Source organism: Sylvia atricapilla, chromosome 20, assembly GCF_009819655.1.
Source record: "Sylvia atricapilla isolate bSylAtr1 chromosome 20, bSylAtr1.pri, whole genome shotgun sequence".
Classification (NCBI taxonomy): domain Eukaryota; kingdom Metazoa; phylum Chordata; class Aves; order Passeriformes; family Sylviidae; genus Sylvia; species Sylvia atricapilla.
Genome location: NC_089159.1, coordinates 7505410 through 7530691, shown reverse-complemented (window position 1 = coordinate 7530691; position 25282 = coordinate 7505410). Strand labels below are relative to the sequence as shown.

The 25282-nt window shown below is 53.5% G+C and overlaps 2 protein-coding genes across 2 annotated transcripts; one reads left to right on the top strand and one right to left on the bottom strand.

Moving 5' to 3' along the window:
- The first annotated feature begins 19 nt into the window (after positions 1–19).
- On the top strand, positions 20–9706 carry ZSWIM7 (zinc finger SWIM-type containing 7). Its single transcript, XM_066333449.1, has 6 exons — positions 20–163; positions 688–787; positions 2437–2458; positions 4668–4770; positions 8977–9081; positions 9440–9706. The coding sequence occupies exons 2-6, from the start codon at positions 709–711 to the stop codon at positions 9554–9556; spliced, it is 426 nt and encodes a 141-aa protein (XP_066189546.1). The 5' UTR covers positions 20–163; positions 688–708; the 3' UTR covers positions 9557–9706.
- A 1687-nt stretch (positions 9707–11393) lies between these two features.
- ADORA2B (adenosine A2b receptor) lies at positions 11394–24516 on the bottom strand. Its single transcript, XM_066333447.1, has 2 exons — positions 23971–24516; positions 11394–13063 (listed from the first exon to the last, which is right to left on the bottom strand). The coding sequence occupies exons 1-2, from the start codon at positions 24333–24335 to the stop codon at positions 12382–12384; spliced, it is 1047 nt and encodes a 348-aa protein (XP_066189544.1). The 5' UTR covers positions 24336–24516; the 3' UTR covers positions 11394–12381.
- Positions 24517–25282: the final 766 nt, after the last annotated feature.

Below are 25282 nucleotides of genomic sequence, written 5' to 3'. Positions count from 1 at the left end.
CGCGGGCACGGGGCGGGGCGGTGACGTCACTCCCGGAGCGGGACCGGGAGCGGGAGCGGACCGCGCTCCGTCGGGAGCGGCACCGGGAGCGGCACCGGGAACAGCACTGGGAGCGGCACCGGGAGCGGCACCGGGAGCGGGCCCCGCCGCTCGGGCCGCCCTGGTGAGCAGCGCCCACAGCGCCCACAGCGCCCACAGCGGCCGCAGCGGCCTGGCCCTGCCGGGCCCCTCAGGACGGGGCCGAAGATGAGGAAGGGGCCGGAGCGTGACCCGGGAGGGGCTGAGGGAGCTGCAGAACGGGGACACCCCGTCCGTGTGTGTGAACACCTGAGGAGGGCTGGCTGCAGGCTGCACCGAGCTCCGGGCAGCGGGCAGGGGCTGATGGCCGGGAAGTGCCGCCCGGGAGTGGGGAACATGCTGTGCCCTGGGCAGGGACCGCTGCCTTCCACGGCGCCTGTGTTTGTGTGGGGACACCTCAGGGGACCCGTGTGTCTCTGAGGGATCCCGTGTTCCCAGAACGTGTGGGGAAAAAAAACCCCAAACATAAAAGTTGCTTTTAAAACATTTTAAAGGGTGCCGTTCCTTGAGTGCTGGGTTGGATTGGAGTGCAGATGACCCCTGCCGATGCTCAGGGTCCCTGGTGACCCTGAAGATTCCCCACTGTCTCCTGTCCTGTCTCGTTTCCAGGGATGATCCCGTGCCGGTGGGATGGACACGAGCACCTTGCCAGCAGTGGCAGAAGAGCTCTTGAGAGAGATCAAAAAGGCTTTTCAGGAGACCTCACAGGGTATGTGAGACCCCCAGGGAGTGCTGAGGGTCCTTGGCCTCCCCTTTTTTACCAACACTGTTGTCTCAGGGGTGGCCTTCACCTTTCTGTCCTTTTTTTGTGACAACAGACGTCTGTAAAGCACAGATAATGAGGAGCAGCCCCTTCTCGAAGTGAAATCAAAAATCACACCAGTTTGAACTCTTTTTTTGAATGTGAGACTTGGGGGTAGTGCTGCTTCTTAGAGCTCCTGGTGCACGTGGTGACACCTGAGGAATGATAAATCATTCCTCCGGGCAGGAACTGTGCCGTGCCCTCTGCACTGCTGGCTCTACACTCGCCAATCCCAGAACTGGAGCTGGAAAGGGAAATTCCCCAAAGCCGTGCCTGACTGACCGGCAGAGGGGGTGTGCTGGTGATCCCAGGGCCAGGAACAACTTCCCAGTGCTTCAGTGAAACGAGCACAAGGCAGCGGTGAAATCCTGGCCAATTCCAGCAGCTAGTTAAGAACAATTACCTTTGCTGGATCTGTGCTAAGAGAATATTAATGTTTGTGTTTACTGGATGAGTTGCACAGAATGGCTCTTTCCAAAGAAAGTGTCTGCTGAAGGGATATTTTTAACTGCACAAAACCCAAACAAATAAGAATTCAGATAAATCTGTCTTGAGCACTACGTGGGAGTGAGGAATGGGCAGAAATTTCATGTTTAAACTGTCAGAGTGACCCCAGTGACAGATTTTTGGCACACTTGCACTATGGCTCCTGTCAGGTTAGAGGAGATCCAAAGTCTACATGTGACTTTTAAAAGAGCTCTATAAATCCTGTTGTAAACTAAGCAAAAAAAAAAAAAAGAAGTTCACATCCCTTCAAGGATGTCCTTCTTAAAGCAGCAAAGTGGTACTAAAGCACACTTTGAGACAGAGCTGTGGAGACTAAATGAGTCATCCTTTCACAGAATTGAATTCAAATAAAGCTGGAAAATTCAAACCAATGGTGCAAGTCATAGAGAGTATTTTGAATTGTCGGAAGAAAAGGGTTTTAATGTCCAAAATCCAGATCTTCCAGTGGGACATGGAGACAGAGTACACTGTGTCCCCTGGGTGATAACAGAAAGATCAGAGTGGACAAGCAGAGCCTGAGCTGTCAGCTACAACAAACACTGCTTTGCCTGAGTGTAACTTTCCATCTTAGGGAGAAGTTCCAATAAATGAAGACACAATGTTTCAGTGGCTGTACGAAAAGCCATAAACCAGTGGCGCCCTGAGAAACTGGGCTGGGAAAAGAACAACATTTTTAAAGTTGTGATGCCAGAGTTTTCAACTCATGCCAGGAGAGTTTCAGGGAAAATAATATATATCTTTTTAACCAGCTTCTTAAAGTGACAGAGTAAGATGCTCCTGCCTTTTATTGTGTGCTTTTAAAAGTAGGATGTCACAAAAGAAAGTACATTTGGGCTTCTGCATTTCTTTTTAAAATAAATCCCTATGGTTGTGATTGCTGTACTTTGGTAAGTGCCTTAGCACTGCCATCATGATCATTTTGCTGCTCCTTTTTGCTTTTTTGGTGGCTAGAGAGGATGTTGAGAGCTCTGGGTGTACCTTGGGGGGACAATGACCCACCTATGATGTGAAATTCTGCAAAATCATGTTTCGTTTTCTTTCTGTTGCAGTCCCTGATGACCTGCTGCTGGGGTGAGTGTCTTCTGCTTCAGTTCCTGCCCCAGTGTGCTGCTGAAACACAAAAATGCTGGTGGTTTTGGTGGTAGTGCAAATGAAGATTCTGAAGGTTGTTTTTTTTTTCAGAGTCACAAAATTATCTCTGTATCACTGCATCTCCCGTGATGAGTTGCTCTAATTTAAACCCAGGATATTTAACCTGACCTCTGAGTCCAGCCTCGGGTCTGGAAGGAGTTTGCTGTGGGAGTGGGTTGTGCTCCAGGGTGATTCATCCCTCTCCTTCCACCCCTGTGAGCACCCTGAGCTCAGTCCTGCTGTTTGAGTCATGAGCACCTGTGATAGAGAGGGAGAGGTGTCCTTATCATCACCCTGCACCAGGGAATTGTTAACTTGGAGATGGAGTTTTCTCCTGTTTAGGGGCAGTCTCCGGTCAGCTTTGTCACCCGTGTGAATATTTTAGTCATTCCCAGCAGTGACCTAAGAGATCCAAGTTTCACAACTTCAGCCCTCACCAGCTGGTAGAAAAGGGACTGTGACAGTGAAAGTGACTTTTCAGATTCATCTGTAACCTTGTGTTCCTGCCTGCCAGGGGATGAGATCACCAGGAACCCCGCAGGCCTTAATGCCTTTGTGTGAAAGTTATCTGACACAACACCTGTGAAAGGTGTGCTGGGACCACAGTGGCCTTTGAGAGGTGGGATTAGATTTGAAAGCTTTTGTTTCCTTCTCCTCAGAAAAGAAAAGAGGAAAGAAATTCCCTTGTTAAGTTTAATAATGGTTGGGTGGGTAACTCTTGGCAGCCAAATTTTCATCAATTTCCCTGCATCCAGAAGTATTCTGATTTAATTTCCCAATCTCTTCCAAATCTCCAAAGTCCTTGAATTTCCTGTGGGCATTTCCTGTTGAACTGATCAAGTTATATACGCAAGAAAAGAATTCCCTAAATTTGAAAAGAGTTCCTGAAACTCCCTGAACTCAACCCCCCTTATAGTCCCAAACCTAATCATGAAGGAATGTCTTACGTTAGGCGTTCCCCACCCACCTCCTCACAGCCCTCAGATGGAGCCAGCCCTTCTTGCCTTGAGTTTGTGCAAGTTTTGGTCTTCCTGGAATCCGTCTGTCTGCTTGGCTGCTTATCAATGGGCTTGACTCAGCCATGCTGGGGCTCTGCCTTGCTCTGTCCTCCCTGGAACTTGGAAAATTTCCCCTTTCTCTTGGTGTGCTGCTGGTGTTTGGTGCTATCTCTTCATCACTGCTGATTTCCTCGTTGTTTACCCTTGGAACCAATCTAGACTATACAGATTTTTCTCATTGGGTGAAAGGTCTGTAAAGTTAACTGAGTTGCCCCTGAGCTCTTTGGGAACACTCAGAGCAGCTGGGTTTACTGGGCTAGAATGACTTTGAAGCCCATGAGCTGTCTGGACAATAGGCTGAAGGTGCAGATATCCATATTTAACACACACCTTATCCTACACCCCTGCACAGCACCAGCAGGAGATAAAATCCCCCTTTGGGATGTGCAGTGATCCCCATCCCAGGCACTCCCTCATCCATAAATGCTGTGCATCCCTGCACGTGTCCTGTCTGAAAGGGAAAGGGTTTTTAGAGAGAGTGGAGGGGCATCAGGCACGTGCTGCCCCTGGGTGTTTATCTGGAATAACTTGGCTGTCTCCGAGCCCTGCTGGGTCACAGATGTAAAACTGATGGTATCTGGTGTCTCCATGTGCAGTGGAGTGTCTTGAGCAATTCCCTGATGTTCTCCAGCTTCCTCCTGATGCAGTTTGGTGGGTAGGGAAAGGATAATTTATCCCTCAGTTGTGACTGTGATGGAGGAGATATGATCACTACAAAATGACTCACTGGTTCCCCAGGGTTTAAACCGATTTCCAAGGGATGAGGAAGGAGCCCCAGTTCCTATTGCTCCAGGAGCTGTGGATCATCCTTGCACTCCCCTTTCTCCAAGGAGTGTGTGGTCCATGCCTGGAGGTGGGATTCAGGACCAGCTGATCCATCCAGGGCAGCACATCCTGGCTGTACAGCTGAAGTGTCCCAGAGCACGAGCCCCTTTTGCCTTTGTGCTCGTGGGACATTTTCAGTTACTGCAGCAAGGAAAAACATTTTACTTTTGCAAAGGGCACCTTGTGAGCTCCACAGGTGTGCTCTGAGGCTGAGCCAGGTGGTCTCCCTTTGTTCTGTGACTAACTGGAGATGTGTTCTCTTCCAGGCTGAAGTTCATTTTTGGCCCAGCTGCAGTCCCAGCTCTGGATTTGGTGGATCAGCGTTCTGTCACCCGGGTCAGGGCCCCCAGTGGAAGGATTCTCTACCAGGTACGTGCTTCTCTTTGCTCTTGCTTTCTGATGGTTTCCAGCTGGCATCTGAGACTGTTTCCTGACCTGCAGAGCATGGATAAACACAGAGAGGACACCAGTGGTTTACAAACTCCTGAAGTGACACTGGAGAGCAGCAGCCACGGGCTAGAATTAGAGCAGCACAGTTCAGAAGCACTTTCTTTGTGGCTCCCAGCCAGCCAGAGACAATTTATGTGTTTGTGGGCATCACAGTCAGGAGGAAGTTTTCCAGGGATTGCTAATTTTGCTTTATAACTCTCATCCTCTCCAGCAAAGGAAGTTCTTCCTCTTGACCAGTTGTACACAACTCAGTGTTTATCTGCCATCACTGCTTTTCTCTCCCCTCATGACCTGTGCTTGGCAGGGGATCTCTGCTGCCTGGGAGGAAGCAATGCAGGCCAGACCCGTGGGTTCCATTCTGGGTCACTGTACCCAAGGCTGTGAATCACAGAAACATCCCCATGAAATGGCATTTTGGGTAGAGGAGCTCACCTCAGCCCTGAGATCAGTCACAGCACAGGGTGGGAGTGAGCTGAGAAGAGGAGCCTTTGATTCTTCATTCTCATCTTTCTATACTATGCACAATCCCTTGTTCTCTGCTCCCCCAGCACTGGTGGCATCTCTTTTGGGACAGTCTGTTCATGTTGTGAGCCACTGACCAGCTGCATCCAGCCCGTGGCTTCCAGAGTCAGAGGGACACTGCTGTGCCCTGCCTGGGCACTGGGGCCCTGTGCCCAAAAGATTTTGGTCAAGAAGCACCAATTCCTTCTCCCTCAGGCAGCACAGCCCATCCAGGGCTGGGGCTGGTTCTGTGCTCTTCACACACCAGAGAAGGGGGAATGTCTTTGCTCATTGCTGTAGCACTCAAGAGGAACATTTCCAAGTGTCCCCTCTCAAAGGACCTTTTCTCCTCCCCTGGAGGTGCTTTGGGGTCATTTAGGGTGAGAAAGGGGCTGTGAAGTCAGGCCTGGCTGATGGCACAAGCCCTTCTCATGTGTTCAGAGCTTGCACATGGAGCCTTTTTCACTTCTGGGGATACAAGCCCCTCCAGAGGGACATGAATCATAACCAGGGCTCAAGGACAGCCTTGGATTCCAGCTGAGAGCTTGCCTGTGGATGTTTGGTAAAGCCCAGGAAGCTTCCAGCACCCTTAGACAGCAGCTGCCTTAATTGAATGCTCCAAGGCTTTCCCTTTTTTACTGTCACTTGTCTGGAAATGCCACTGGGCAGAGAACAGTCACATTCTCCTTGCAGAGCTTTGTCAGGCCCTGCAGGCTGAGGCAGAGCCTTGCTGGGCATCAGTAAATAATCTACTGATATTAATAATGTTCCCTGAAAGTGTCAGAACCGCTCTCGTGCCTCTGGTTTCCCTGTGGAGAAGGAACCCCTGGACAGGAGGGTCAGGGAGTTAATGCAGGACAAACCTCCAGGAAGGAGGTTCCTGTGTGCCTCCAGCTGCATTCCTCTTCAGTGGAGCTTGATTGCTGATCAAGGCCATGCTGATGAGTTCATTAACAGAGGAATCTGAAGAGATATTTTCTCTGGGGGTGTGAGGTTGGTGCCATTGTGAAATTCTCCCTCATCCCAGCTGTCTGAGAGGCAGAAACAAAGAGCAGAGTCTACCCTGGGGCTGGAGCAGTGACAGGAACACATCTGGGGTCACAGAAACCAAACCCCTGCACTGGAGCCAGTGGCTCTTCATTCCTGTGTGCTGTAGAAATGTGTGGAAATGTCCCCCAACTGTGCCCCTGGAGAGAGGGGCATCCATGGCTGCCTGGACACTGCACCATCATCCCTGTTAATTATCCCCCACAGAGTCTGCCCTGCCATTTGCACCCAGATGTGGTTGAGCTGGAATGTGAAGGTGATGCTTCCACTTGCAGCTGGCTCTGGAGAGCTCTTTGAGGCCATGAGGCCGGTTCTGTTGTGAAACTCCTTTGGGTCATTACAGCCAAATGTGAGCTGGTGATAATTCCCTATCACCCAGCACATCTCAGGCCCTGCTTCAGGGCAGGAAGGCTCTGCTCTGACAGGCCCTGTGGTGTAGGCAGCTCTTGCCCTCAGGAGCTGAGATGGGAGAAGAAAGAGCCCTCAGTCAAATGAAAGCTGTGATTTGTCTCTTAATGCCCTTGCTGTTGAACAGAGGAGTAGCATTGATGGAGTGTCCAAGGCCTGGATGCCTCAGAGCTGAGATCATCCCAGGAGAGCTCTGATGATACCTGCCATGCTGAGGTCAGGGGTAAATCCTCCCAGCTGCAGGGATGGTGGAGCTGTGCTGGATGTGGCAGAGTGTGGACCTGGCAGCATTTGGGGCACCCTTTAGCTCTGCCCAAGTGGCAGAAATGCTGAGCTGTGGCAGTGGAGCAGGGCAGTGCCTCAGCCCTGCCAGCTGGCACCTGCACTGCTCACATCCTGCCCTTCCATTGGGTTCTTCTTTTTTATTATGTCTTTTTCCATTCATTTCCTGGAACTGTGTGGCAGATGCCCCATGGTGAAGGGTTTGAGCAGCAGGCCCTGGCACAGGCTGTGGTGCTGTCTGTCTGTCTGTCTGTCCATGTGCTGCTGCCTCAGCTGACCCTCCTGTGCCCCCACACCCTGGCAGGGACACCTCAGGGGGATTTTTCCTCACTGAGGCCCAGGGATGAGGACAGCAGAAGGAAATCTCACCCCAGGCTGGGCTGCAGCTGGGCAGGAACAGAGGCACCTTTTTCTCCCAGTCTTTGGATTTTAGATTTTGCCTTATTAGGCAGAGGCTGTGTTCTTTCCATCTAGGTCAGGATGGGGGAACACTGAGCTCAGCCCAAATCTGGCAGTGTCTGTCTGTGGCTTCCCCCCCTCCCCAAAGGAAAACACTTCTGAGGGGAAGGCACCATCAGAATACTTCATCTTGGAAAAAACAATCAAAGGGGCTACAGGAAAACAAACTTATCACAAGTGAAACAAACTCAGCCTGCAGTAAAAGGAGGACCCAGGGTAAAGGCCAGACTGAGAAAAGAAAATGGTTTATCCTGAAATGGGAATGTGAGTTTTGTGTCCTGGGTCTGCTGGGAGTGAGGGGGACTTTGAGGCATTGGTACTTCTGTGGGAGAGCCCAAACTTCTGATGTTCCCTGGTGGGCAGAGGTGCAGGGAGAGCTCCAGGGGACAGGGACAGGATCCCCATGGAAGTGCAGCTTTGGACAGTGAGGAACAATGTTCCTCTGGAGGGGCTTGGAATGCCAGGGATGTCCTGGAGGGGAGCAGCACTCTGCAGAGCTCCTCTACCTTTTCAGTTTTGGTGTTTATCTTTGGCTTTAGGGGTGTGTATGCCACAAACCCAGCCAGAGTCTAAAGCCTGGGGTGGGAGATGTGCCCTCAGAGCCCTGGGTCCTGTGCAAGTGTTCTGCTCCTGCAGATCCTTCCTTTCCCATAGGCTGGGCCCTTAAAGTAGTTCCCTAAAAGCTGTTTTCCAGTCTTGAAGAGACCAAAAGAGAAATAATAATCCATAGGCTGGGTTTCCTATATCCTGCAGTCAGCTCCAGCAGCTCACAGATTGCTCCATGCTGGGAAAAAAGTGCTTCCCTCACCTGTTTGCTGTCCCTGGTGCCTCAGTACCAGCCTTGCAGGGAACAGCATGTGGGAAAAGCAGGCAGTGCTGTTCCCAAAGCAGAGATGGAGCAGGGAGGCTTCTCTGGAGACTTCAGCTTTGTTTATTCAGGCAGATCTGGATTCCAGTAGCTGCAGAACAGCCTTCAGTGGTTGGGAAAGGAGAGGCCTCCCTGCTCAGTGCTGCTCTGGGTCACACCTCTGTGGTGACTCTGGGTCACACCTGGGCTGTGTGTGACAAGAGTCTTTGTCCTTTCCACCTCTGCCAGTGCTGGGAGGGAGCTCACAGGAGGGGCTGGCACTCGATGGGAGCTCAGGGAGTGGTGCCACTGCTTTTCCTGGTCCCTTAGGAGCAGACAAGTCCCTGGGGCTGGGATCTGCTGCAGGCACAGGTACAGGACACCCTCAGCTGCAGGGAAAGAAGCTTGTAGAGACCATGAGAAACCTGAGGAGCTTCAAGCTTAGGTGGGTCACTGCAGTGTTTGGGGACACTTCTGTAGTGTGACATCTCCCCCTCACTGCTGGGTCAGTGCAGACCCAGCCTGAGTCAGAGAAATTTAAATGAATCCTGCCTCTGACTCCTCATCTGCCTCTGTTTCAGGTCCTTGGAAGCTCAGGCAAACTCTACACCTGCTACAGCTCCTGCCATTTCTGCACGTGCCCTGCCTTTGGGTTCTCTGTGCTGCAGAAGAGTGAGAGCCTTCTGGTGAGTTCCCTGCCTCAGCCTGGGGCTGCCATGGGGAGGGGGGACAAGGCTCTGCCCCTTGAACCCGAAATTCCCAAACATGAGTGTGGGGTTGGTCACACAGGCTGAGCCTGACCCTAAGTGTCTCTGGGCTCTGAGAGCCCCAGGTTTGGGGTGCAGGGAGGGCTGTGGGTGCTCAGCAGTGTGGGCAAGGTGCCAGATCCCTGCATGGCACTGTCCTGGGGACAGAACTGGGGACACTGAGCACCACCTGTGCCAGGAGGGAGCTCGGAGGGCTGAGGGCTTCACCAAACAGATTTGGGCCAGGATGCAGACAGAGCCTGACATTCCAGCCTTGCTGCTGCTGTTGACTTTGCAGTGCAAACACATCCTGGCTGTCTACCTCAGCCAGGCCATGGGAACCTGCCAGGAGCTGGCTGTGTCTGAGGAGCAGCTCACAAACATCCTCCTGGCTGAGGAAGAGGATGAAGGATGAAGGATCTGGATCACTCTTTGGCTGTGTGGCTGGCATTTTTAATATCTACAAGGCTGTCAAATGCTCATTGTGGCTGGTGGATTTCTTCCTGTGCTGCAGCCAAGTGTGACATTAATTAGCAGCCTGGCACTGATAAATTAATTAATTAGGGCTGTGTTGACTTCAGTTTCATTTATTTCTGCTGGTTTGGGGATTTCTGAAGGTGTTGGAACTAATCTGTAATAATTGTGATGTGAGGATGCAAACAGTCCTGCAGGTCTCAGTGGTCCAGTGATTAAAGAGCTACTGTGGCTCTTTGCAGGTGGCAGCTCAGAGTAATTTTTGATTTTTCAGTGGCAAACCTGGTCCAGGGACTAGGGCAGGGACCCCTCAGCACCCTGAGACTGGTGGCAACCCTGTGCTTCCACTGGAACAGGATCTTTGGAAGCATCAACCTGTTTGCTTTGCTTTAAATCAAACACTTTCAGACACACTGACCACCCCGGGGCAGCTTCCCTGGGACCCAGCTCCTTCCAGCTGTGATTCCCTGCCCATGCTCTGTCCCCCTGAGGGCAGTGTGAACTCATCCACCACGAGAAATAACAGGGCACAGGCTGAGCCAGGGGGTGTGGGTGGTAAATGGAGCATTTTGTATATAAATAACAGTCACTGCAAATACAAAATCTGAGCAACACGAGGAGAACACATCCATCCATGTACAACAGGGCACTGACAGCTGCATGGCCACAGCTGCACTCGCTACAGAAAGTTCTTCTGCTGTTTTTGCTTCACATTTTTATAGAAACCTTCAGAGCTTTTTATTGAAGGGGGCAAGGGAGGTGTCCTATTTTTATTTCGCCTTGAAATGTCTTTGGCTCAGATCCACAAAGGCACTTCCCGTGCCCAGTGACCATGACCTGGGCCAGAGTTAATGCCTGACAGCCCCAAAGCACAGCTAAGGATGCTCCACATCCATCTGCAGGAATTCTGGCTCATGAGAGGCATGGGGAGGGAGCAGTGGTGGGATGCTGAGCTGCCCTGGAAGCTCTCACATGAGGACAAGTGTTCTGGGACCTCCTCTCTTGGTGTTACAGCACTGAGAGTTTCACTCTGTTGCTGCTGTGAGAGTTTGGGTCGGTTTCAGGCAGCCACAGGGAGAGATTCCATCCTTTGTTCTGAGGATAAATGTGGCTTGCAACCACTTGGCAACGGTGCCAGAGCTGCAGGTGAAAAGCCCTGCTTGTTTCCAGCCGTGATTAACAGGAGGAACAGGGCCAAAGATAACACAGGAGGGAAGGAATGAGGGAGGGGAGAGCCAGGCCCTGCCCAAATGGCAGGAGGTGGCCCCAGTGTCAGCTGGCCCCTGGCCAAGGCAGATGCAGCAGAGCTGAATGGGGCTGTTAAAGGAGAAGCACTTGGGACAGTGACTGGAGCTGCTCAGGCTCGTGCTGGAAATGCCCAGGTCTGAGCTGTAGCTAAATTTGGACCTTGCATCGACATGTGCAGACCCATTCAGAGCTCTCTGGTGATTGCACCCAGGTTTGGGGCTGAGCTGCTCCAATGACAGAGAAGTCCAGCACTCCATTCCCTGGGCATGGTGGGCCCAGAGTCATCCCTGCAGCTGCTTTCTGCAGCTTTTGCCTGCTGGCAGAGGAGATGCTGCAGGAAAAGATTTGTTCAGTTTTGCAATTGATTTTACCCTGTATTTGTCATTATGTTCACCAGAGAAATGAAACTCTTGGGGTCTTGTACCCCCTTTTAGTGCAACAGAATTTTAAAAAATGTAGAGTTGATTTCTGTGTGATTCAAGTACAATTTCTCAGGGATAAAAATTACTATTGGGGGGAAAAAAAAAAAAAGCATTCACAGCTTCTGAGGGGTTACAGGGCTGCAGCCCAGCCACACCAAGCTTTAGGAATCAGGTGAGCTGCAGCATCCACCTCTCACAGCTAACACCTGCACTTGTGGAAGCTCTGCAAGGCTGGCAAGTTTTAACCTGGGAGCAAAAACCTCACTGTAGAGCTCATGTCCCCAAGGCAGAGTGACCCTGGCCTTGGTGGCTCTGGTTCAGACGAGCCAAGGCCATTGGGGCACCTCTGCCTCCTGCTTTTTGGGAGCTGGAAACAGATCTGGGAGCAAACCTGGAGCACTGGGGCTGCACAGTCCTGTGGACCAAAGTGATTTAAAAGCAATAAAACCTCTGCTCTAATACCCTGGTCAAGTGTTTTCTCAAATCTTTCAGTAAATGGGGTTTCCATGCTGGGCTGGCCAGTTCTGACCTGGTTTTCCCATCCACACAGTCCCTCCCCTCAGTGCCTGGAACACAGATTCAGTTTCACACCAGCAACTGGGCTAAGTAAGACTTTTTCCCATCAGAGAATACAAGCTGCATCAAACAATTGATGGAATAATTAGGGTATTACCAAAGTACTGTCAAGTATGGACTTGGAGAACAACTCAAAAAACAGACACAAAATTATTACTCCTAAATGAACCAAAATATTAAAAAATAATAATAATAATAATAATTAAAATAAAGATCCTATGACTTGACACGAGCAGCACAATTGGGGAAACACCCCCCCAGCAGGTGAGTCTTCCCCAGTCAGTGTCCAACCTGGAAGGGAAACACCTGGAAAGGAAACAGGACAGGATCACAGCTCTCACACCCCCTGGGGCTACGAGCTGCATTCAGTGTCCCCGCTCAGGTCACTCCTCTACAAAAATAAAAATACAAACACAGCTGCACGAGTGCATAGTGGTCATCTCTGAGCACTCCTGGGACTGCTCACACGGGGAGGGGCAGTGCCAGGGCCGGGCAGGGGCCCAGGGGCAGCAGGGTGGGGTCATACGGTCACCGAGGCCGCGGGGGAGCTGATGTTGATGACAGTCAGGTGCTGGTTCTGCTCGGAGGGGCACTTGGGGAAGTCGTCGGCCTTGCAGAGGATCTTGGAGAGGATCTTGCGGAAGGTGCAGCGGAAATCCCGGATCCTGTAGGCGTAGATGATGGGGTTGATGACAGAGTTGGCATGGGAGAGGGTGATGGCCACGTACATCACCCACTCGGGCTTGGATCTGGAGAAGTCCTCGTGGAAGTGTGTGATGCAGTTTAGGATGTGCAGGGGCAGCCAGCAGAAGGCAAAAAGCCCCACGATGATGGCCAGAGACTTGGCTGCGTGCACCTCCTTCTGCAGGGTGGTCCTGGAGTTGCCCATCAGCTCAATCTGGTGCAGCTGCTTGCAGGCCACCATGAAGATCTTGATGTAGATCCCCAGCATGATGACCAGCGGGAGCAGCACGCAGCCGAAGAAGTTGAAGTAGACCATGTAGCTCATGGTCACCACGTTCTCAAAGAGGCACGAGACGAAGCAGCCCTGGGGCTCAGTCCCTGTCTCGTTGGTGGCGTTGGGGCAGCCACTCATGGCTTTGTTCCAGCCCATCAGTGGGGTCAGTCCAATGCCGAAGGACAGGAGCCACAGCACGGCGATGAGTCCCCTCGCTCGCTTGCCGGTCACCAGGCTGTTGTACCTGCAGCCCCCGGGGACAAAACCACAGCCAAAGTTACATAAACCAGCGCTGGTGACCTCCCTGCAGTTCAACTCATCAGTGGTTTGGTTAATGAGACAAAAGCCCAACCCACGAGGGGGCCTCACCTCTCTGATCACCCGAGGGGCAAAAACTCTCACCTGTGCTCTGCACCCACCCACACACTGTGATTTGGGGAGGTGACTCATTTACTATTCCTGAGAGGTGCCAGCCACTGCCCCAGCCCACAAACCCCCTGCAAGGGGAGGGAAAGGACTTGGAGTCTTAAAAAAGGCTTTATCGCTGTGTACTTAAACCACCAACTGCCAGCAGGGCACGGACAGGGAGGCTCCCTGTGCCTGATGCTCTCTGGCTCTGAGCAGCCACTGCTGGGCACGCTGGGGCAGCTGCTGGGCCAGTTCCTGGGCTGACCCCGTGCAGCTGGGGCAATGCTGGTGCCTAGTTCTGCCTTGCAATCCCACATGGGTTATGAAGAAGCTCTGCTGTGGCCCAGCGACAAGTTGGTGCAGTGCTGAACCTGGTGCTGCCCCACACCTTCCTAATCCCACTGAGTCCCTTCACAGCCCCTCCAGCCCTCAGCTGCCCAGAGACACAGAGAGAGCAGAGCTGGAACCTGAAGCAGCACAAGTCAAAAGTCTGGTTTGGGTACAACCAGAGCAGATGCCAAAATCAAAGCATCAGTGGGATCCCTCTCTGGAGGCAGGAAGAACCAGCGAGTGCCAGAAGACAACATGAGAAACCCATTCCTGTCCTCTCCACAGCCAGTCTGAGTCTGCTGCCTGCCCCTCGTCCCCTCCTTCCCACACCCTCCTCTCAGTGCTTGTTTACTCTGGCTTGGCTGCCCTGCTCCTCCTTTCCTAAGAACGTTTGTTCTCATTTTCTTCCGGCCCGTGCGGCAGGGGAGGGTTTTATTCCCACAGAAGTGCAGCTGTGCCTGTGAATCACTGCACTGCCTCCGTGTGAGCTGAGCCTCCTGCTCCTCCTGCAAGGACAGGGGAGCTCTGACAGCACCAACTGGGGGGCAGAGAGGGGCTGGGGGAGCCCTCAGCTCCTTCAGGCATGAGCTGGGCTGCCTGGGAGGATGCAGGAGCAGCAGCCGCATTTAGGTGCTACTGAATTGTGAACAGTCCATGGGTTGGTGTCTGAAGGGTAGATCCAGCCACTGAGAAGCTTTTCCTGCATTTTTCTCTCATTATTAATAAGTTCCACTACTTCAGAAGATGAGAAGTTCTCAAATGGGGCATCAGTGAGGCCAAGCCTGTTGCTTTTGAGACCCCACATGAGAAGTGGGGTCAGGTCTCAGAAGCTGGAGCTGGTCTGGGCTTGTGGGACCTGAAATCATTGAGATTTGAGCAAGCTGACAGAAACCAAATCTCTTGGCAAAGTCTGTCTTGAGCTACAGCCCTGGCCAAGCTCAGTCAGTGCTGCAGAGGCACCAGAAGCTGCTGCTCTCTCTCAGCTCTGCTGTGGAAAGGCAAAACTGCAGCTCTGGCTCATGCTTGCCCTGCTTAGAGGATCTCTCCAGGATGCTCCATCCCAAAAACTGCCATGGTGAGACTGGAAAATGTCAAAGACCCCATTAATTAGAACCAGAAACTGAAGGAGTGGAGGGGTTTGTGTGCTCAGGAGCAGGAACAGCTGCCATGGCCCTGCTGAGGTCCCAGGCTGGTGACATTCGGTACTGCCACTTGCTGAAAACATTTGCCCCCCAAATAAGAATAATAATTCTTCCATCTGCTCTTCTCCTGAACTCTTCTGCTAGGATAAGGCTTGGCTTGGAGGTTTACAAGATCAGTCAAGAAAGCCACTTGGTGTTCCAGTGTCTGTACTGGTGGCCTGTTTATTTTAGAGCTGCTGCTCTTCCCAGCGCTCCCAGCGGAGCTGCAGCCGTGGCACGTGCATTTCTGTGTCTTCTGAGAGAAAAGGCAAAAACATTCCGGGCTCCCAGTCTGCAAGAGCCAGAGCTGAGCAACGGGGAGGGCTGGAGGCCCAGGGAAGAGTTGGAGATGGTTTTTCATAGGGAACAACTGCCCTGCTTAGATTAGCTCTTCATTTCCCCAGAGTTTGCATTGCAAAGCCCTCCCACCATCTCTCCACCCAGCTGATGGCAGGTGCTGATGATGGTCATTGCTGTGGCCAGCCAGAGGAGCCCAAGGTGAAATCAAGAATAGCCTGATGTCCTAGAATTGTTCATTAATTACCTTGTTATTACCTTAATACTCTTATTTGGTGGGACTCTGCCTTAAGTCAAGACAAGTAAAGCACATGCTCAAAAAAAGAAAATAATTAATGTCACCAGGTGCAGGTATGAGGAGTCTCACAAGCTCTTCCCTAAGCTCTATAAAACAGTGTCAGACAGTGAGGAACCAACAGATTTTCACAGCTCAGAATTCTCCAGCAAACCTCTCCTTCATTCTCTTTTAGGCTTAATATTATTAGGTAAAAAACCGTAAAAAACAAACAAAAAAAACCCCTATTAAAGTAAATTTACTCACCTAAGTCTGCTCAACTAATGTATAACAAATATTGAATCACCTCTACGCTTCCGCCTGGAGGCATCAAATGTTGCTTTAATGTAAATAACAGCTGAATATTTTAAAATGATTTAGTGGAATTAGACAACCTGGCAATGCATTAGTTCCTTTTACACAGCCAGGCAAAGTCTCTTTACTGGTGCAATCACCATGAAAGGTTTAATTACCCCAGCTCCCACCCTGTGCCCTCCCCATGGACACTGGAGCCCCGGTGCCATGGTGGGGTGAGTCAGGTTCCTGTGCTGATGGATGGAGCTGCTCACTGCCACCAGAGTCACGGCCACTGCACGGGGACAAGTGCCCTAAGGAGAGCTCAGCTTTGGCAGCGTGTCCCCATGGGCAGCTGGGGCTGTCCCCACTGTCCCCTCACCCACAGGGGCCACAAAGGCTCCAGCCAGGCTCCGCTGGGGCTGGACGAGGTGTCCCCTGTTCCTGGTGGCCTTCCCACATCAGCCCTGGTCCCTCCAAACCCAGGGTTTTCCTGGGAGAGCATCACAGCTAACACCAAGAGAACGAGTTCTGTTAGGAATTCTTGCTCTGTGTGTTGGTGGGATGTTGGGGTTGAGGGTTTTTTGCATTTCTGCTGCCATTTCCTGGCGCTGGGAAGGAGCCAAGTGGCCCAGGCTGGTGCTGAGCACAGCTGGCACAGAGCAGGACACGCTGCCAGCCCGGCCTCTCAGGAGTTTGGCTCCCAAAGGCAGGAACTGAGTCATGTCCTGCACGTCCCTGGCATCTGCCCACCAGCCCCTGCTGCCCCTGGGCTCTGTCAAACAAGGAAAGCACAGCAGGAGGAATTCAGCTTTGGGGTGATGGGTTTGGGGCAGGAGCAGCCTGGAGGAAACACTCTGGAATGGGGCTGTTATTGCCACATCACTTATCTCAGAGAGGAGGGACAGGAGAATCCTGCCTGGCCCCAAGCAGCCCAGCAGGAGGGACACATCCAAGCCTCGTGGTGCCACACAGCCCCTGCCCTGTCCATCGTGTCCTTATGCCACAGCAGAGGCTGCTCCGGGAGTTTGGGTTCTCCCGCTGCTTCCAGAGCAGGTGCGGCCTCCAGTGAAGAATTTCGGAGCTTAAACTCCAAACTCCCACTTGGCTTGTGCTCCCCAGCTCCCTCCCTGAACTCTGCCCTGTGCCCAGGCTGCGGGATGCAGGGACAGGAGTAGATGGAGTTTGCAGAACTGGGACCAGGCAGGTGCTCTGGTACAAACAACCAGTGCCAATGCAGACATTTCTATTTTAAGTGTGAAGGGAAATACACAGACACCTCCATTCACAAGGGGTGAGAGCAGCTCGGCTGCCAAGCATTGTGTCCTTGTCACCTCCTCACAGCTGTACTTTGCATCTTGCTCTTTTTTCATTATTATTTTTTTTAGTTATAACAAAATAAGCACCGTTGCTGCCTCTGTGCTCCATGCACAGCCACGGAGTGGAGATCACTACACCGGCTGAAACATCCTGGCAGGGCATTTTAAATTACTCATAAATTGCACCTTAGAGAGGAGGAGGGGGGTGGGGGGAAGAAAAAGAAAGGGGAAAAAGAAAGAGAAAGAAAAAAAAAAAAAGAAAAAGCCGCCCTGTTTAAGCAGGAAGGAGTTGGCGGCCAGAGATGTGATCAGCGGTAACGCTATCAGCCGGGGAAGCGGGACATCTGCGAGTGTCCCTGTCCCGGGCAGACAAATCACTTCCTCCCGCATCTGTCCCCATTGTGCGCGGGGACAGCAGCAGCACTCCCGGCCTTCCGCTGGGCGGGGACTGTCACAGTGTCACTGCCACCCCGCCACCCGCCAGCCCCGGCTCAGGTGAGGCAGGAGCAGCAGAAACCCGGGCAGGGCACACCCAGCCCTGGGGACGGACGGGAGCGTCCCCTCCCCTGGGTCCCCGTGTCCCCAGGCGGGAGCCGGGGCTATCAAAGGGCTGCAGGTTTAAAACCCTGTCCGAGATATTCTTATCCATGCGCTTAAACCCTTCCCGGGGTGGGGACAGACAGAGGCAGCCCCCGACTCCTGCCTCCCTGTGCCCGCACCGCCTGGGGACAGGGGACAGCCACAGGGGACAGCACCGGGTGCGCAGCAAGGTGGGAAGCAGGAATACGGGAAAGTGTGAAGCCCACAGATGGCACAGCGCTGGCTGCCCTGGGGGATTCACACGGGATGCTGCAGCTGAGGATGCTGCGGGGGGCTCGCAGCACGGCCGGGGCTGCCGAGGTGTGGGCGCCTCTCCCGCCTCCCGCAGCAGCCCCCAGGGATTGGCGTGTGAGACCTGGGTGTCTGCGCTCTCCTGCTCGGCAGGGTGAGAAACAGTGACTGAAAACTGAACTCAGGCACCGGGGCTGTGAGCGGGGCCAGATCACTAGAGCCCCGGAGCACAGGAAGGAAATGAGCTCAGCCCCTCTCCCGGCACGCTGCTCCCAACTCCGGCATCCCCCCACATCCAAACACCAGCACCTGCCCCAAAACGGCCCTGTGCCGGCAGGAGAGTGCGATACCGGGGTGGAATCAGTGATACCGGGGCGGAATCTGGGCGATACTGGTATGGGATCAGTGGGAAACTGGTGCTTTGTGTTTCTGAGCCCTAGAGCACAACCCCGCAGTTCTCCCCTATTTAAGACCTATTTAAGTTCTCCCCAGTGTAAGAGCTCAGCACCTCCCTGCCCCGGGGCTCTGCAGCCCGCTGTTATCAGCCTGCCGGGGCCTGGGGCTGGGAATTTTTGTCGTTCCGAACCTTCCCGAGGCTCGGCCCTGGCTGCGCAGCCCCGGGGCTGAGTTAAAGGTTCCTGGCAGAGGTGAGATAGCGACTGGGATTCAGAGGCAGCTGCTGGGGTGCGATGCCGTGCCCCTCCCAGTGCCCTGCTCACCCCGATAGCAGATCTCAGCCCCATCCCTCCTTCTGCCATGAAAGGACTGCAACCCCCTTCCCAAAGTCTCCAAACCGCTGCCCTTCCACCCACCAGCCCCACGGAGCTGCTGCTCCCCGCAGAGCCCTGAGCAGCCTCCCCCGGGGCTGGGGGATGTGGCAGGGTCAGCACCGAGCCCGTCTGTGCCTATCCCAGCCTATTCCAGCGACTCCAGGAGCTCAGCCCGTCCTCTCCCGCCTGCCTGGGCACTCCCAGGTTGGACAGAGCTCCCAGCACAAGGGGCACAGTGCCAGGGGAGGTTTGAGCACTGGGAAGGGGGGACATGGCCAAGAGGTGCTCCCACAGCTCCTGCAGGGACTGTGCTCTGCCCTTTATCCCGGCGGGTCCAGCAGCTCTGGTCCCAGTGACACCAGTGCCCACATGGCACTGAAAGGACACACACACAGGGACAGCCCCACTGATGCACTCCCAGGTTATTTGTGGCTCATGCCCAGGCCTGATGTCATCCATTGGATTAGGAGTTAATCTTCTCTTTGGATTGCAAAATTCCCTAAACATTTTGGTTTCATGTATTTTTTTGCAGGGAGAGGTCAAAAGATCTTCTGGAGCAAAATTCTGTTGGATTTCAAAAGCTGCTTTTTTTAAAAAAATCTTAAAATTAACCAGTATTTTTAGAGATTGAGCTGGCCAAAACAGAATAAAAACCTTCTAAATCCAAAGATCTGGGTTCTGACTCAGCCTGGAGATCAGTGCCCTCAGCCAACAGCCTGGAACCAACCCTGACATCCCTGATGCTCCCTGGGGTCCCTGCTGTCCCCCAGCTTCTGCAGGAGCTGTGTTGGGGCAGAGGTCCCAAAGAGGTCCCAATTCCTTTTCCTGTCAGGACTTTTGTTTTTTCGGGAGGGAAGTGGCCTCGGAGATTCAGGAAAGATATAAAAATCTGGGACATGCATTTTAAGGAAACCAGGCTGCTCACAACTAAAAATAGCTGTGATTTCCCCTCTCTGCTTTATTGCCACGAGGGCACAAGTGATTATTCCTGATTTTGTTGTTGTGTTTTGGCTGCATCCGAAGGCTGGAGCGAGTGGCAGCCCTGTGAGAGTCTCCCACGTCCCCTGGGCCCAGCTTGGCTGACACAAACTTCCCCAAAAATGTGACAGCTCCATTGCTCAAGTGAACACCCCAGCCCTCCTGCCCTTGCTGGGTTTCCAACTCAGTGATAACACTTGCAGTTTCAAGCTCAGTGCTAACCAAGGCCAGGCAGAGCATCCTGAGGGATGGGGGGGCTCTGGAAGCAGGAATCAGGATGCTCAGGGAGTGGGCACAGCGTTGGAGCCACACGGGAGCAGCAGAACACACCCGGGGGCAGAGCAAGGATAAAAGGAAATGAGGCAAGGGCACAAGGAGGAAGAGCAGCTGCAGCTCTGTGGTGGCACCCAGAGAGTGGCAGGTGAACACCAAGAGGATTTTCTCTGCTCCCCAGTGGCTCCAGCTCTCCCAGCTGATATCAAACCCCATCAGTTTGCTTTGATGAGCAACAAGGTGGGAGTTGACAGGGATCTGGGAATAAATCTTTGCCGGGGAAGGCAGAGGGAACCCCTCCTCTACAGCAGAGAGGAGCAGCAGGGGCAGGCAGAGCCTCAGCACCAGCCAGTCCACCTCTGGAAAGGATGAGAAAAAACCAGCAACAATCAGAATTTAATCTGTCCCACGAAGTTGAACTGTTGCCTTCCTCACATCAAAGCCAAGGGGGGCAGCAGCTCCTGTGGGACACTGGCAGGGGCAGCACCTTTTAACAGATCCTGATCCCATTAACTGACTGTGAATCCACAGGAGGATCCTCTGGCTGCACGAGGGGCAGCAAGGGCTCAAAGATGTGCAACAAGGGAGAGGATGTGGCTGGGACCCTGTTCCAGTTCATAGCAAAGCTTCCCTGGAACATCAGTCCTGCACATCTGCAAGGGGTAAAGTTGAAGATGAGAGAGAACTAAACCCAGAACAAGCAGCAGATCAGCTCACATCCCGGGGACCTGGGGACAATTTTCCCCTGGCAGGTCCCAGCTGGGATGTTTGCCAGGCAGCAGCAGCACATTCACTGTCCTGCAGGAGGTACCAGTGCACAGGGGCACACACAGTGTGCTGTTACTCCGTGTTTCACTCTCCTTTTGCTCTCTAAATACAGATTCCCTTCTCCCTCCCTAATTCCTGACACGTTTGTTCCAGGCATCCATCCCTACCTACAATTCTTTGCCCTGCCAAAGGATTTGGGTTAATGCAAATAAAAGGAAACTGTTTTATTCCACCTACAAATCTTCTTTGGCTCCCAGCTACGGGACTGTGGGGTGAAATCCAGCCCTGGAGGAAGCCAGGGAGCGAAAGCCTCTGTGCCAAGTGCTCTCTGCAGGATGGATTTGCTGCTGCTGAGAGATGCTGGATTCCCTGGCTTGGATATTCTGCTTGGAGGAAGCGCTGAGAGGGTGAGGCTGGCAGAGGAGAGCTGGCATGGAGCTTTGTCCCTGGGCACAGGGATGGGCACACAGGGGTGTCAGCGGCCAGGAGGGGGCAGGAAGAGGGGACAGAGTGTCTGAGGACAAGGAGCTGCATCCTGGTGATGGCCAGGGGACCCAGGGAAGGGCTGGGAGCTGCAGCTGCACAGAATGGGCAGCGTGGGTGGGGGCTTCTCCACAAACAGCAAATTCATCAAAAGCAAACAAGCGAAATACGAGTTTCGAGGGACAGAAAGAATTCATGGCTTCGGGTCAAACTCAGCAAATATTTTTAGCCAGAAGAGGGAGGGTTCTAAACCACCGTTTTTTTAAATAAGATTTTTTGTTCTGCATTTCTCCAGATGAGAAGTTGTCAGTTCTTTCCCCAGTGAGGAGACCTTGATCTCAAAGAGGGGCACAGCCACATTGGGAGGGTTGGACAACTCAACCCAAAATCTGCCAGGTTGGTCAGGATCACTTTCCTTCACTGAAACCTCCCAACATCGCTGTTCCAGTTTCACTGAAACAATTTTCCTCTTCCCCATGGGATTTCTTGGTTCAGCCACAGAGCTGAAAAATCCATTATTAGCCTGGCTGTAATGCGAAGTTGTGCTGTGCACCCCAGCTCACAGGCCTGCCCAGCCTCTCAACCAGCTCTGAAAGGGCATTAAATAATGTGGCACAGCCAATCCTTAATGCCCCTGCTGAGCTTTCCACAGGGAGCTGATGGAGCACTGGATGTGACAAGGACACTCATCTGCTCTGCAACAACCACATTATTTATGGTAATTGCTGGCCAGGGCTGGGCACAAATCATTTTCTTAAACATTTAATACTTCACAGGCTGGTATCAGCCTCTGCACTGGCCTCCAGAAAGGGTGTTTTAATGAGAAAAGCTTTTCCTACAAACTCCATTCCTAGAAATTGATGATCAGCTTCCCGTTCCCACAGCACAGGGCTGCTTCCAGAAGCGGCACCTGCTCCTGCCCAGAGGGGGTGGTGGGAGAAATTCCTGCTCCCTCCCAGGAATATCCCAGGAATAATGATGCTGAAGAGAAAACTCCAACCAAGCCTTGCTGGGAAAGCCTTGGTGCAGCAGAGAAGGTTTTGCCTGTGTAGATTTATAACCTCCTGCATCCCCTTTTGGTCTTGGCTGTACAACCAAAAAAAGCCCTTTCAGTATCAGTCCCTAAATCTCCTGTCACCGAGGCAGTGGCCTGTCCATTGTCCTGCTCCTCACAGGGAGAACTTCCCTCCTTTGAAAGGAGTTTTTTACTTGCTGGTCCCCTCTGAGAGCACTGAAATAAGGCCTCAATGCCAAGATGGAGTTTAATCCAAATTTCACACCTCAGCCAGCCTAGGATGGGACTCCTTGGTCTCCACTTGTGTCCAGCTCGAGAGCACTCACTGGAATAAAGATGTTTGTGCAAATGGAATAAAAGACTTGGCATGAGATGGGGTGAGGAAAGCAAAGCTGGGAAAGAATCCCAAAGCAAGACAAAACCACCCCGGGATGAACTGCCGTGGTGGAGAGTCGAGCAAACCTGCTCAAGACCAGGACTGGGGACAAAAAGCGTGGGGGAAATGCTGGCTGCTTTGTCAGTTGGCAAAGCCACTTCCCTTCTGCAAGCACAGGAACGATCCCTCTGAGCATTTCTGATCCTCTGCTTCCCCCCCGATCTCAGCAGAGCATAAAACCCCTCACCACAGTTCCCCCAGCTGCAGAAAGTGCCTGTGGTACAAAAATAGACTTATTGCCTGACAGCCTGTGGCCAGGGGTGTGATTGAACCGAAACTTTAAAATCTGACCTGCTTCTTTAGCTGCTGCTGTGCTGCTGCCCCACCATCCCGAGATAGCCCCGAAGGAACGGGTGGAAAAGACACTAGAGCATTTCCCGGCTCCAGGGAGGGTCTGTGAACCCGGCTGGGGGCCTGCGAGGGTCAGAAACAGGGTCAGGGATGCTGGAAACAACCTGTCCCTGTCCGTGCTCTGCTGCAGCTCTGCTGCCGCTTGCGCGACCTCCCCCGGAATTTCCACGCGCCGCGCTCCGATGACACACAGCCACGCTTTTCCACCTCTGCCCCATGACAAGTTAGTATTTGCTCAGCCTAGGGGAGGTCTCAGACGCAAGGTGCCGGAACAGGGTGAAAGAGGTTTTTTTCTCTTTTTAAGTCATTTTCGGGTGACTTCACTGCTGGTGCACGGGAGATGCCGGGGACGAGCAGAATCCAGGAAAGCTGCGGCTTTCCGGAGTTCAGCTGAGGTCCCTGCGCCACATCTGCCCTGTCTCCCCACAGCCCCTGCTCCTGGCCGGTCCCTGCAGCTGTCCCGGGCTCCCGGGGGGCTGATCAATGCCTTATTCCCAGGGAAGGACAACCGAGACACGAGGGGGACTGAGATGAACAAACTCAGGTCGCTCACAAGGCAAAGCCCGGGGGTTGGTGCCTTTCAGCTGAAGGAAGCTGCTGCACCAGCCCACCGGAGAGGTGCCTGCAACTTTTCCCCATTTTAATTCCCATTAATTAGAAGGAAACCAGTTCATGTCTTGGGTGCTGCACTTGGATGAGACTGAACTGTAAAACTCTAAAATCTGACGTGCGAATCTTTCTGCTCCCCCCTTCTCCTTTCACAGCAGGAATTAGGAGAAAGAGTAGCCGCTCCTCTATTTAATGACCTGGGAGATGCCTGGACACCACAATAAAGGGGCTCTATAAATACCTACACAGATGAGCCACAGCCATCCCAAACACAGCCTCACATCCCTGCAGACACCCCCAAGGCAAACATCCTCAACAAACTGAACTTCCAGGTGTATTTTGGAGTAAGAGGTGGGATATTGATCCCAGTCCTGCCGCGAGTACCAAACCTCTGTTATTTTCATCAACTGGGAGCAGAAAAAAAAAAACTTTCGGGCAGCACGAGAGATTAGAAGTTCCTGCAGGTTAAGAGCAGGAGGATCAGAGCCGGGCTGTCAGGGAATGTGGCTGCCCGCTCCCACCCCCATCTCTTACCTCAGTGGGATCTTGATAGCCAGGTACCTGTCGATGGCCACGGCCAGCAGGCTGAAAATGGAGCTTTGGGTCAGCACCAGCACGAAACAGGCGAAGAAGAGGCAGCTGTGAAAATCCACCTGGAAGCCAATGCTGATGGTGATGGCGAAAGGGATGGCCAACAACCCCACGGCGATATCAGCCACGGCCAGCGACACCAGGAAATAGTTGGTGGCGTTCTTCAAGGTGCTGTTGATGGCCACAGCCCAGCACACCAGCACGTTGCCGGCGATGGAGAGCACGGCGATGATGAGCTCCAGCACGATGTAGGTGGTTTTCATAGTGTCCATGGCGAGAGCCCAGCGCCGGGAGCGGGCGCTGCTCATGGGAAGAAGGGAATTTCCAGCGGGCGCCGTCCCGCGGGTACCAACACGGCCCGGGGCAGCCGAACTCCCATGGCCGGGCTCCCCGGGGCCCTGGGGGGCCGGAGGGGCGCGGCGAGCCCCGGCTGGCGGCCCCCCGCTGCCCGCAGCGCCCGGCCCCCGCCCGGCATCGGCGGGACCCGCTCAGCGCCCGCCCGCGGCCACCGCCACCCGCCGGGCCACCGGGGCCATCGGGGCTGCTCCGCCCGGGGCTGCTCCGCCCGGGGATGTTCCCCCTGGGGATGCTCCTCCCGGGGATGTTCTCCCCGGGGATGTTCCGCCCAGCGATGTTCCCCCCGGGGATGCTCCTCCCGGGGATGCTCCGCCGCTGTCGCTCGCTCCCCGCGGAAAAGCCGCTGCCGGCAGCGGCGGGGCTATTTCTGCTCATGGGGCGAGCGGGGCGGGGAGTGCGCGGCGCCGAGCCATTGGCCGGGACCCGGCGGCACCGGCACCGCGCCCCCGCAGCGCCCGGCCCCGGGACGGCTCCCCCCGGCCCGGTTCCCGCACCCCCGGCCCCGTTCCTTCTCCCCCTGGCCCCGTTCCTTCTCCCCCGGCCCCGTTCCCGCTCCCCCCGACCCGCCGTGTGCGCCTCCCCCGAAGGTTTTTGGGCACCGCTCTGCACAATTCGGAATAAAAAAGTTCCTCTCGCTGTCCCCTAACTCGGATGCTGCTGCTGCTGCTGCTTGTCCGGGACACCGGAGTTGCCGCACCAAAAAAAAAAAAAAAAAAAAAAAAAAAAAAAAAAAAAAAAAAAAAAAGAATCACCACCAGCAGAGCGCTGACCCGAAGTAAGAGATTTCACAAAATCCTGGCAGTGCTCGGTCTCTGGATGGTTATAGCACAGCGGGGCATTTCCTGATGTAAGAAATGGCAGAATACCACGGATTAGCAAATGCTGTTACTCACAGGGC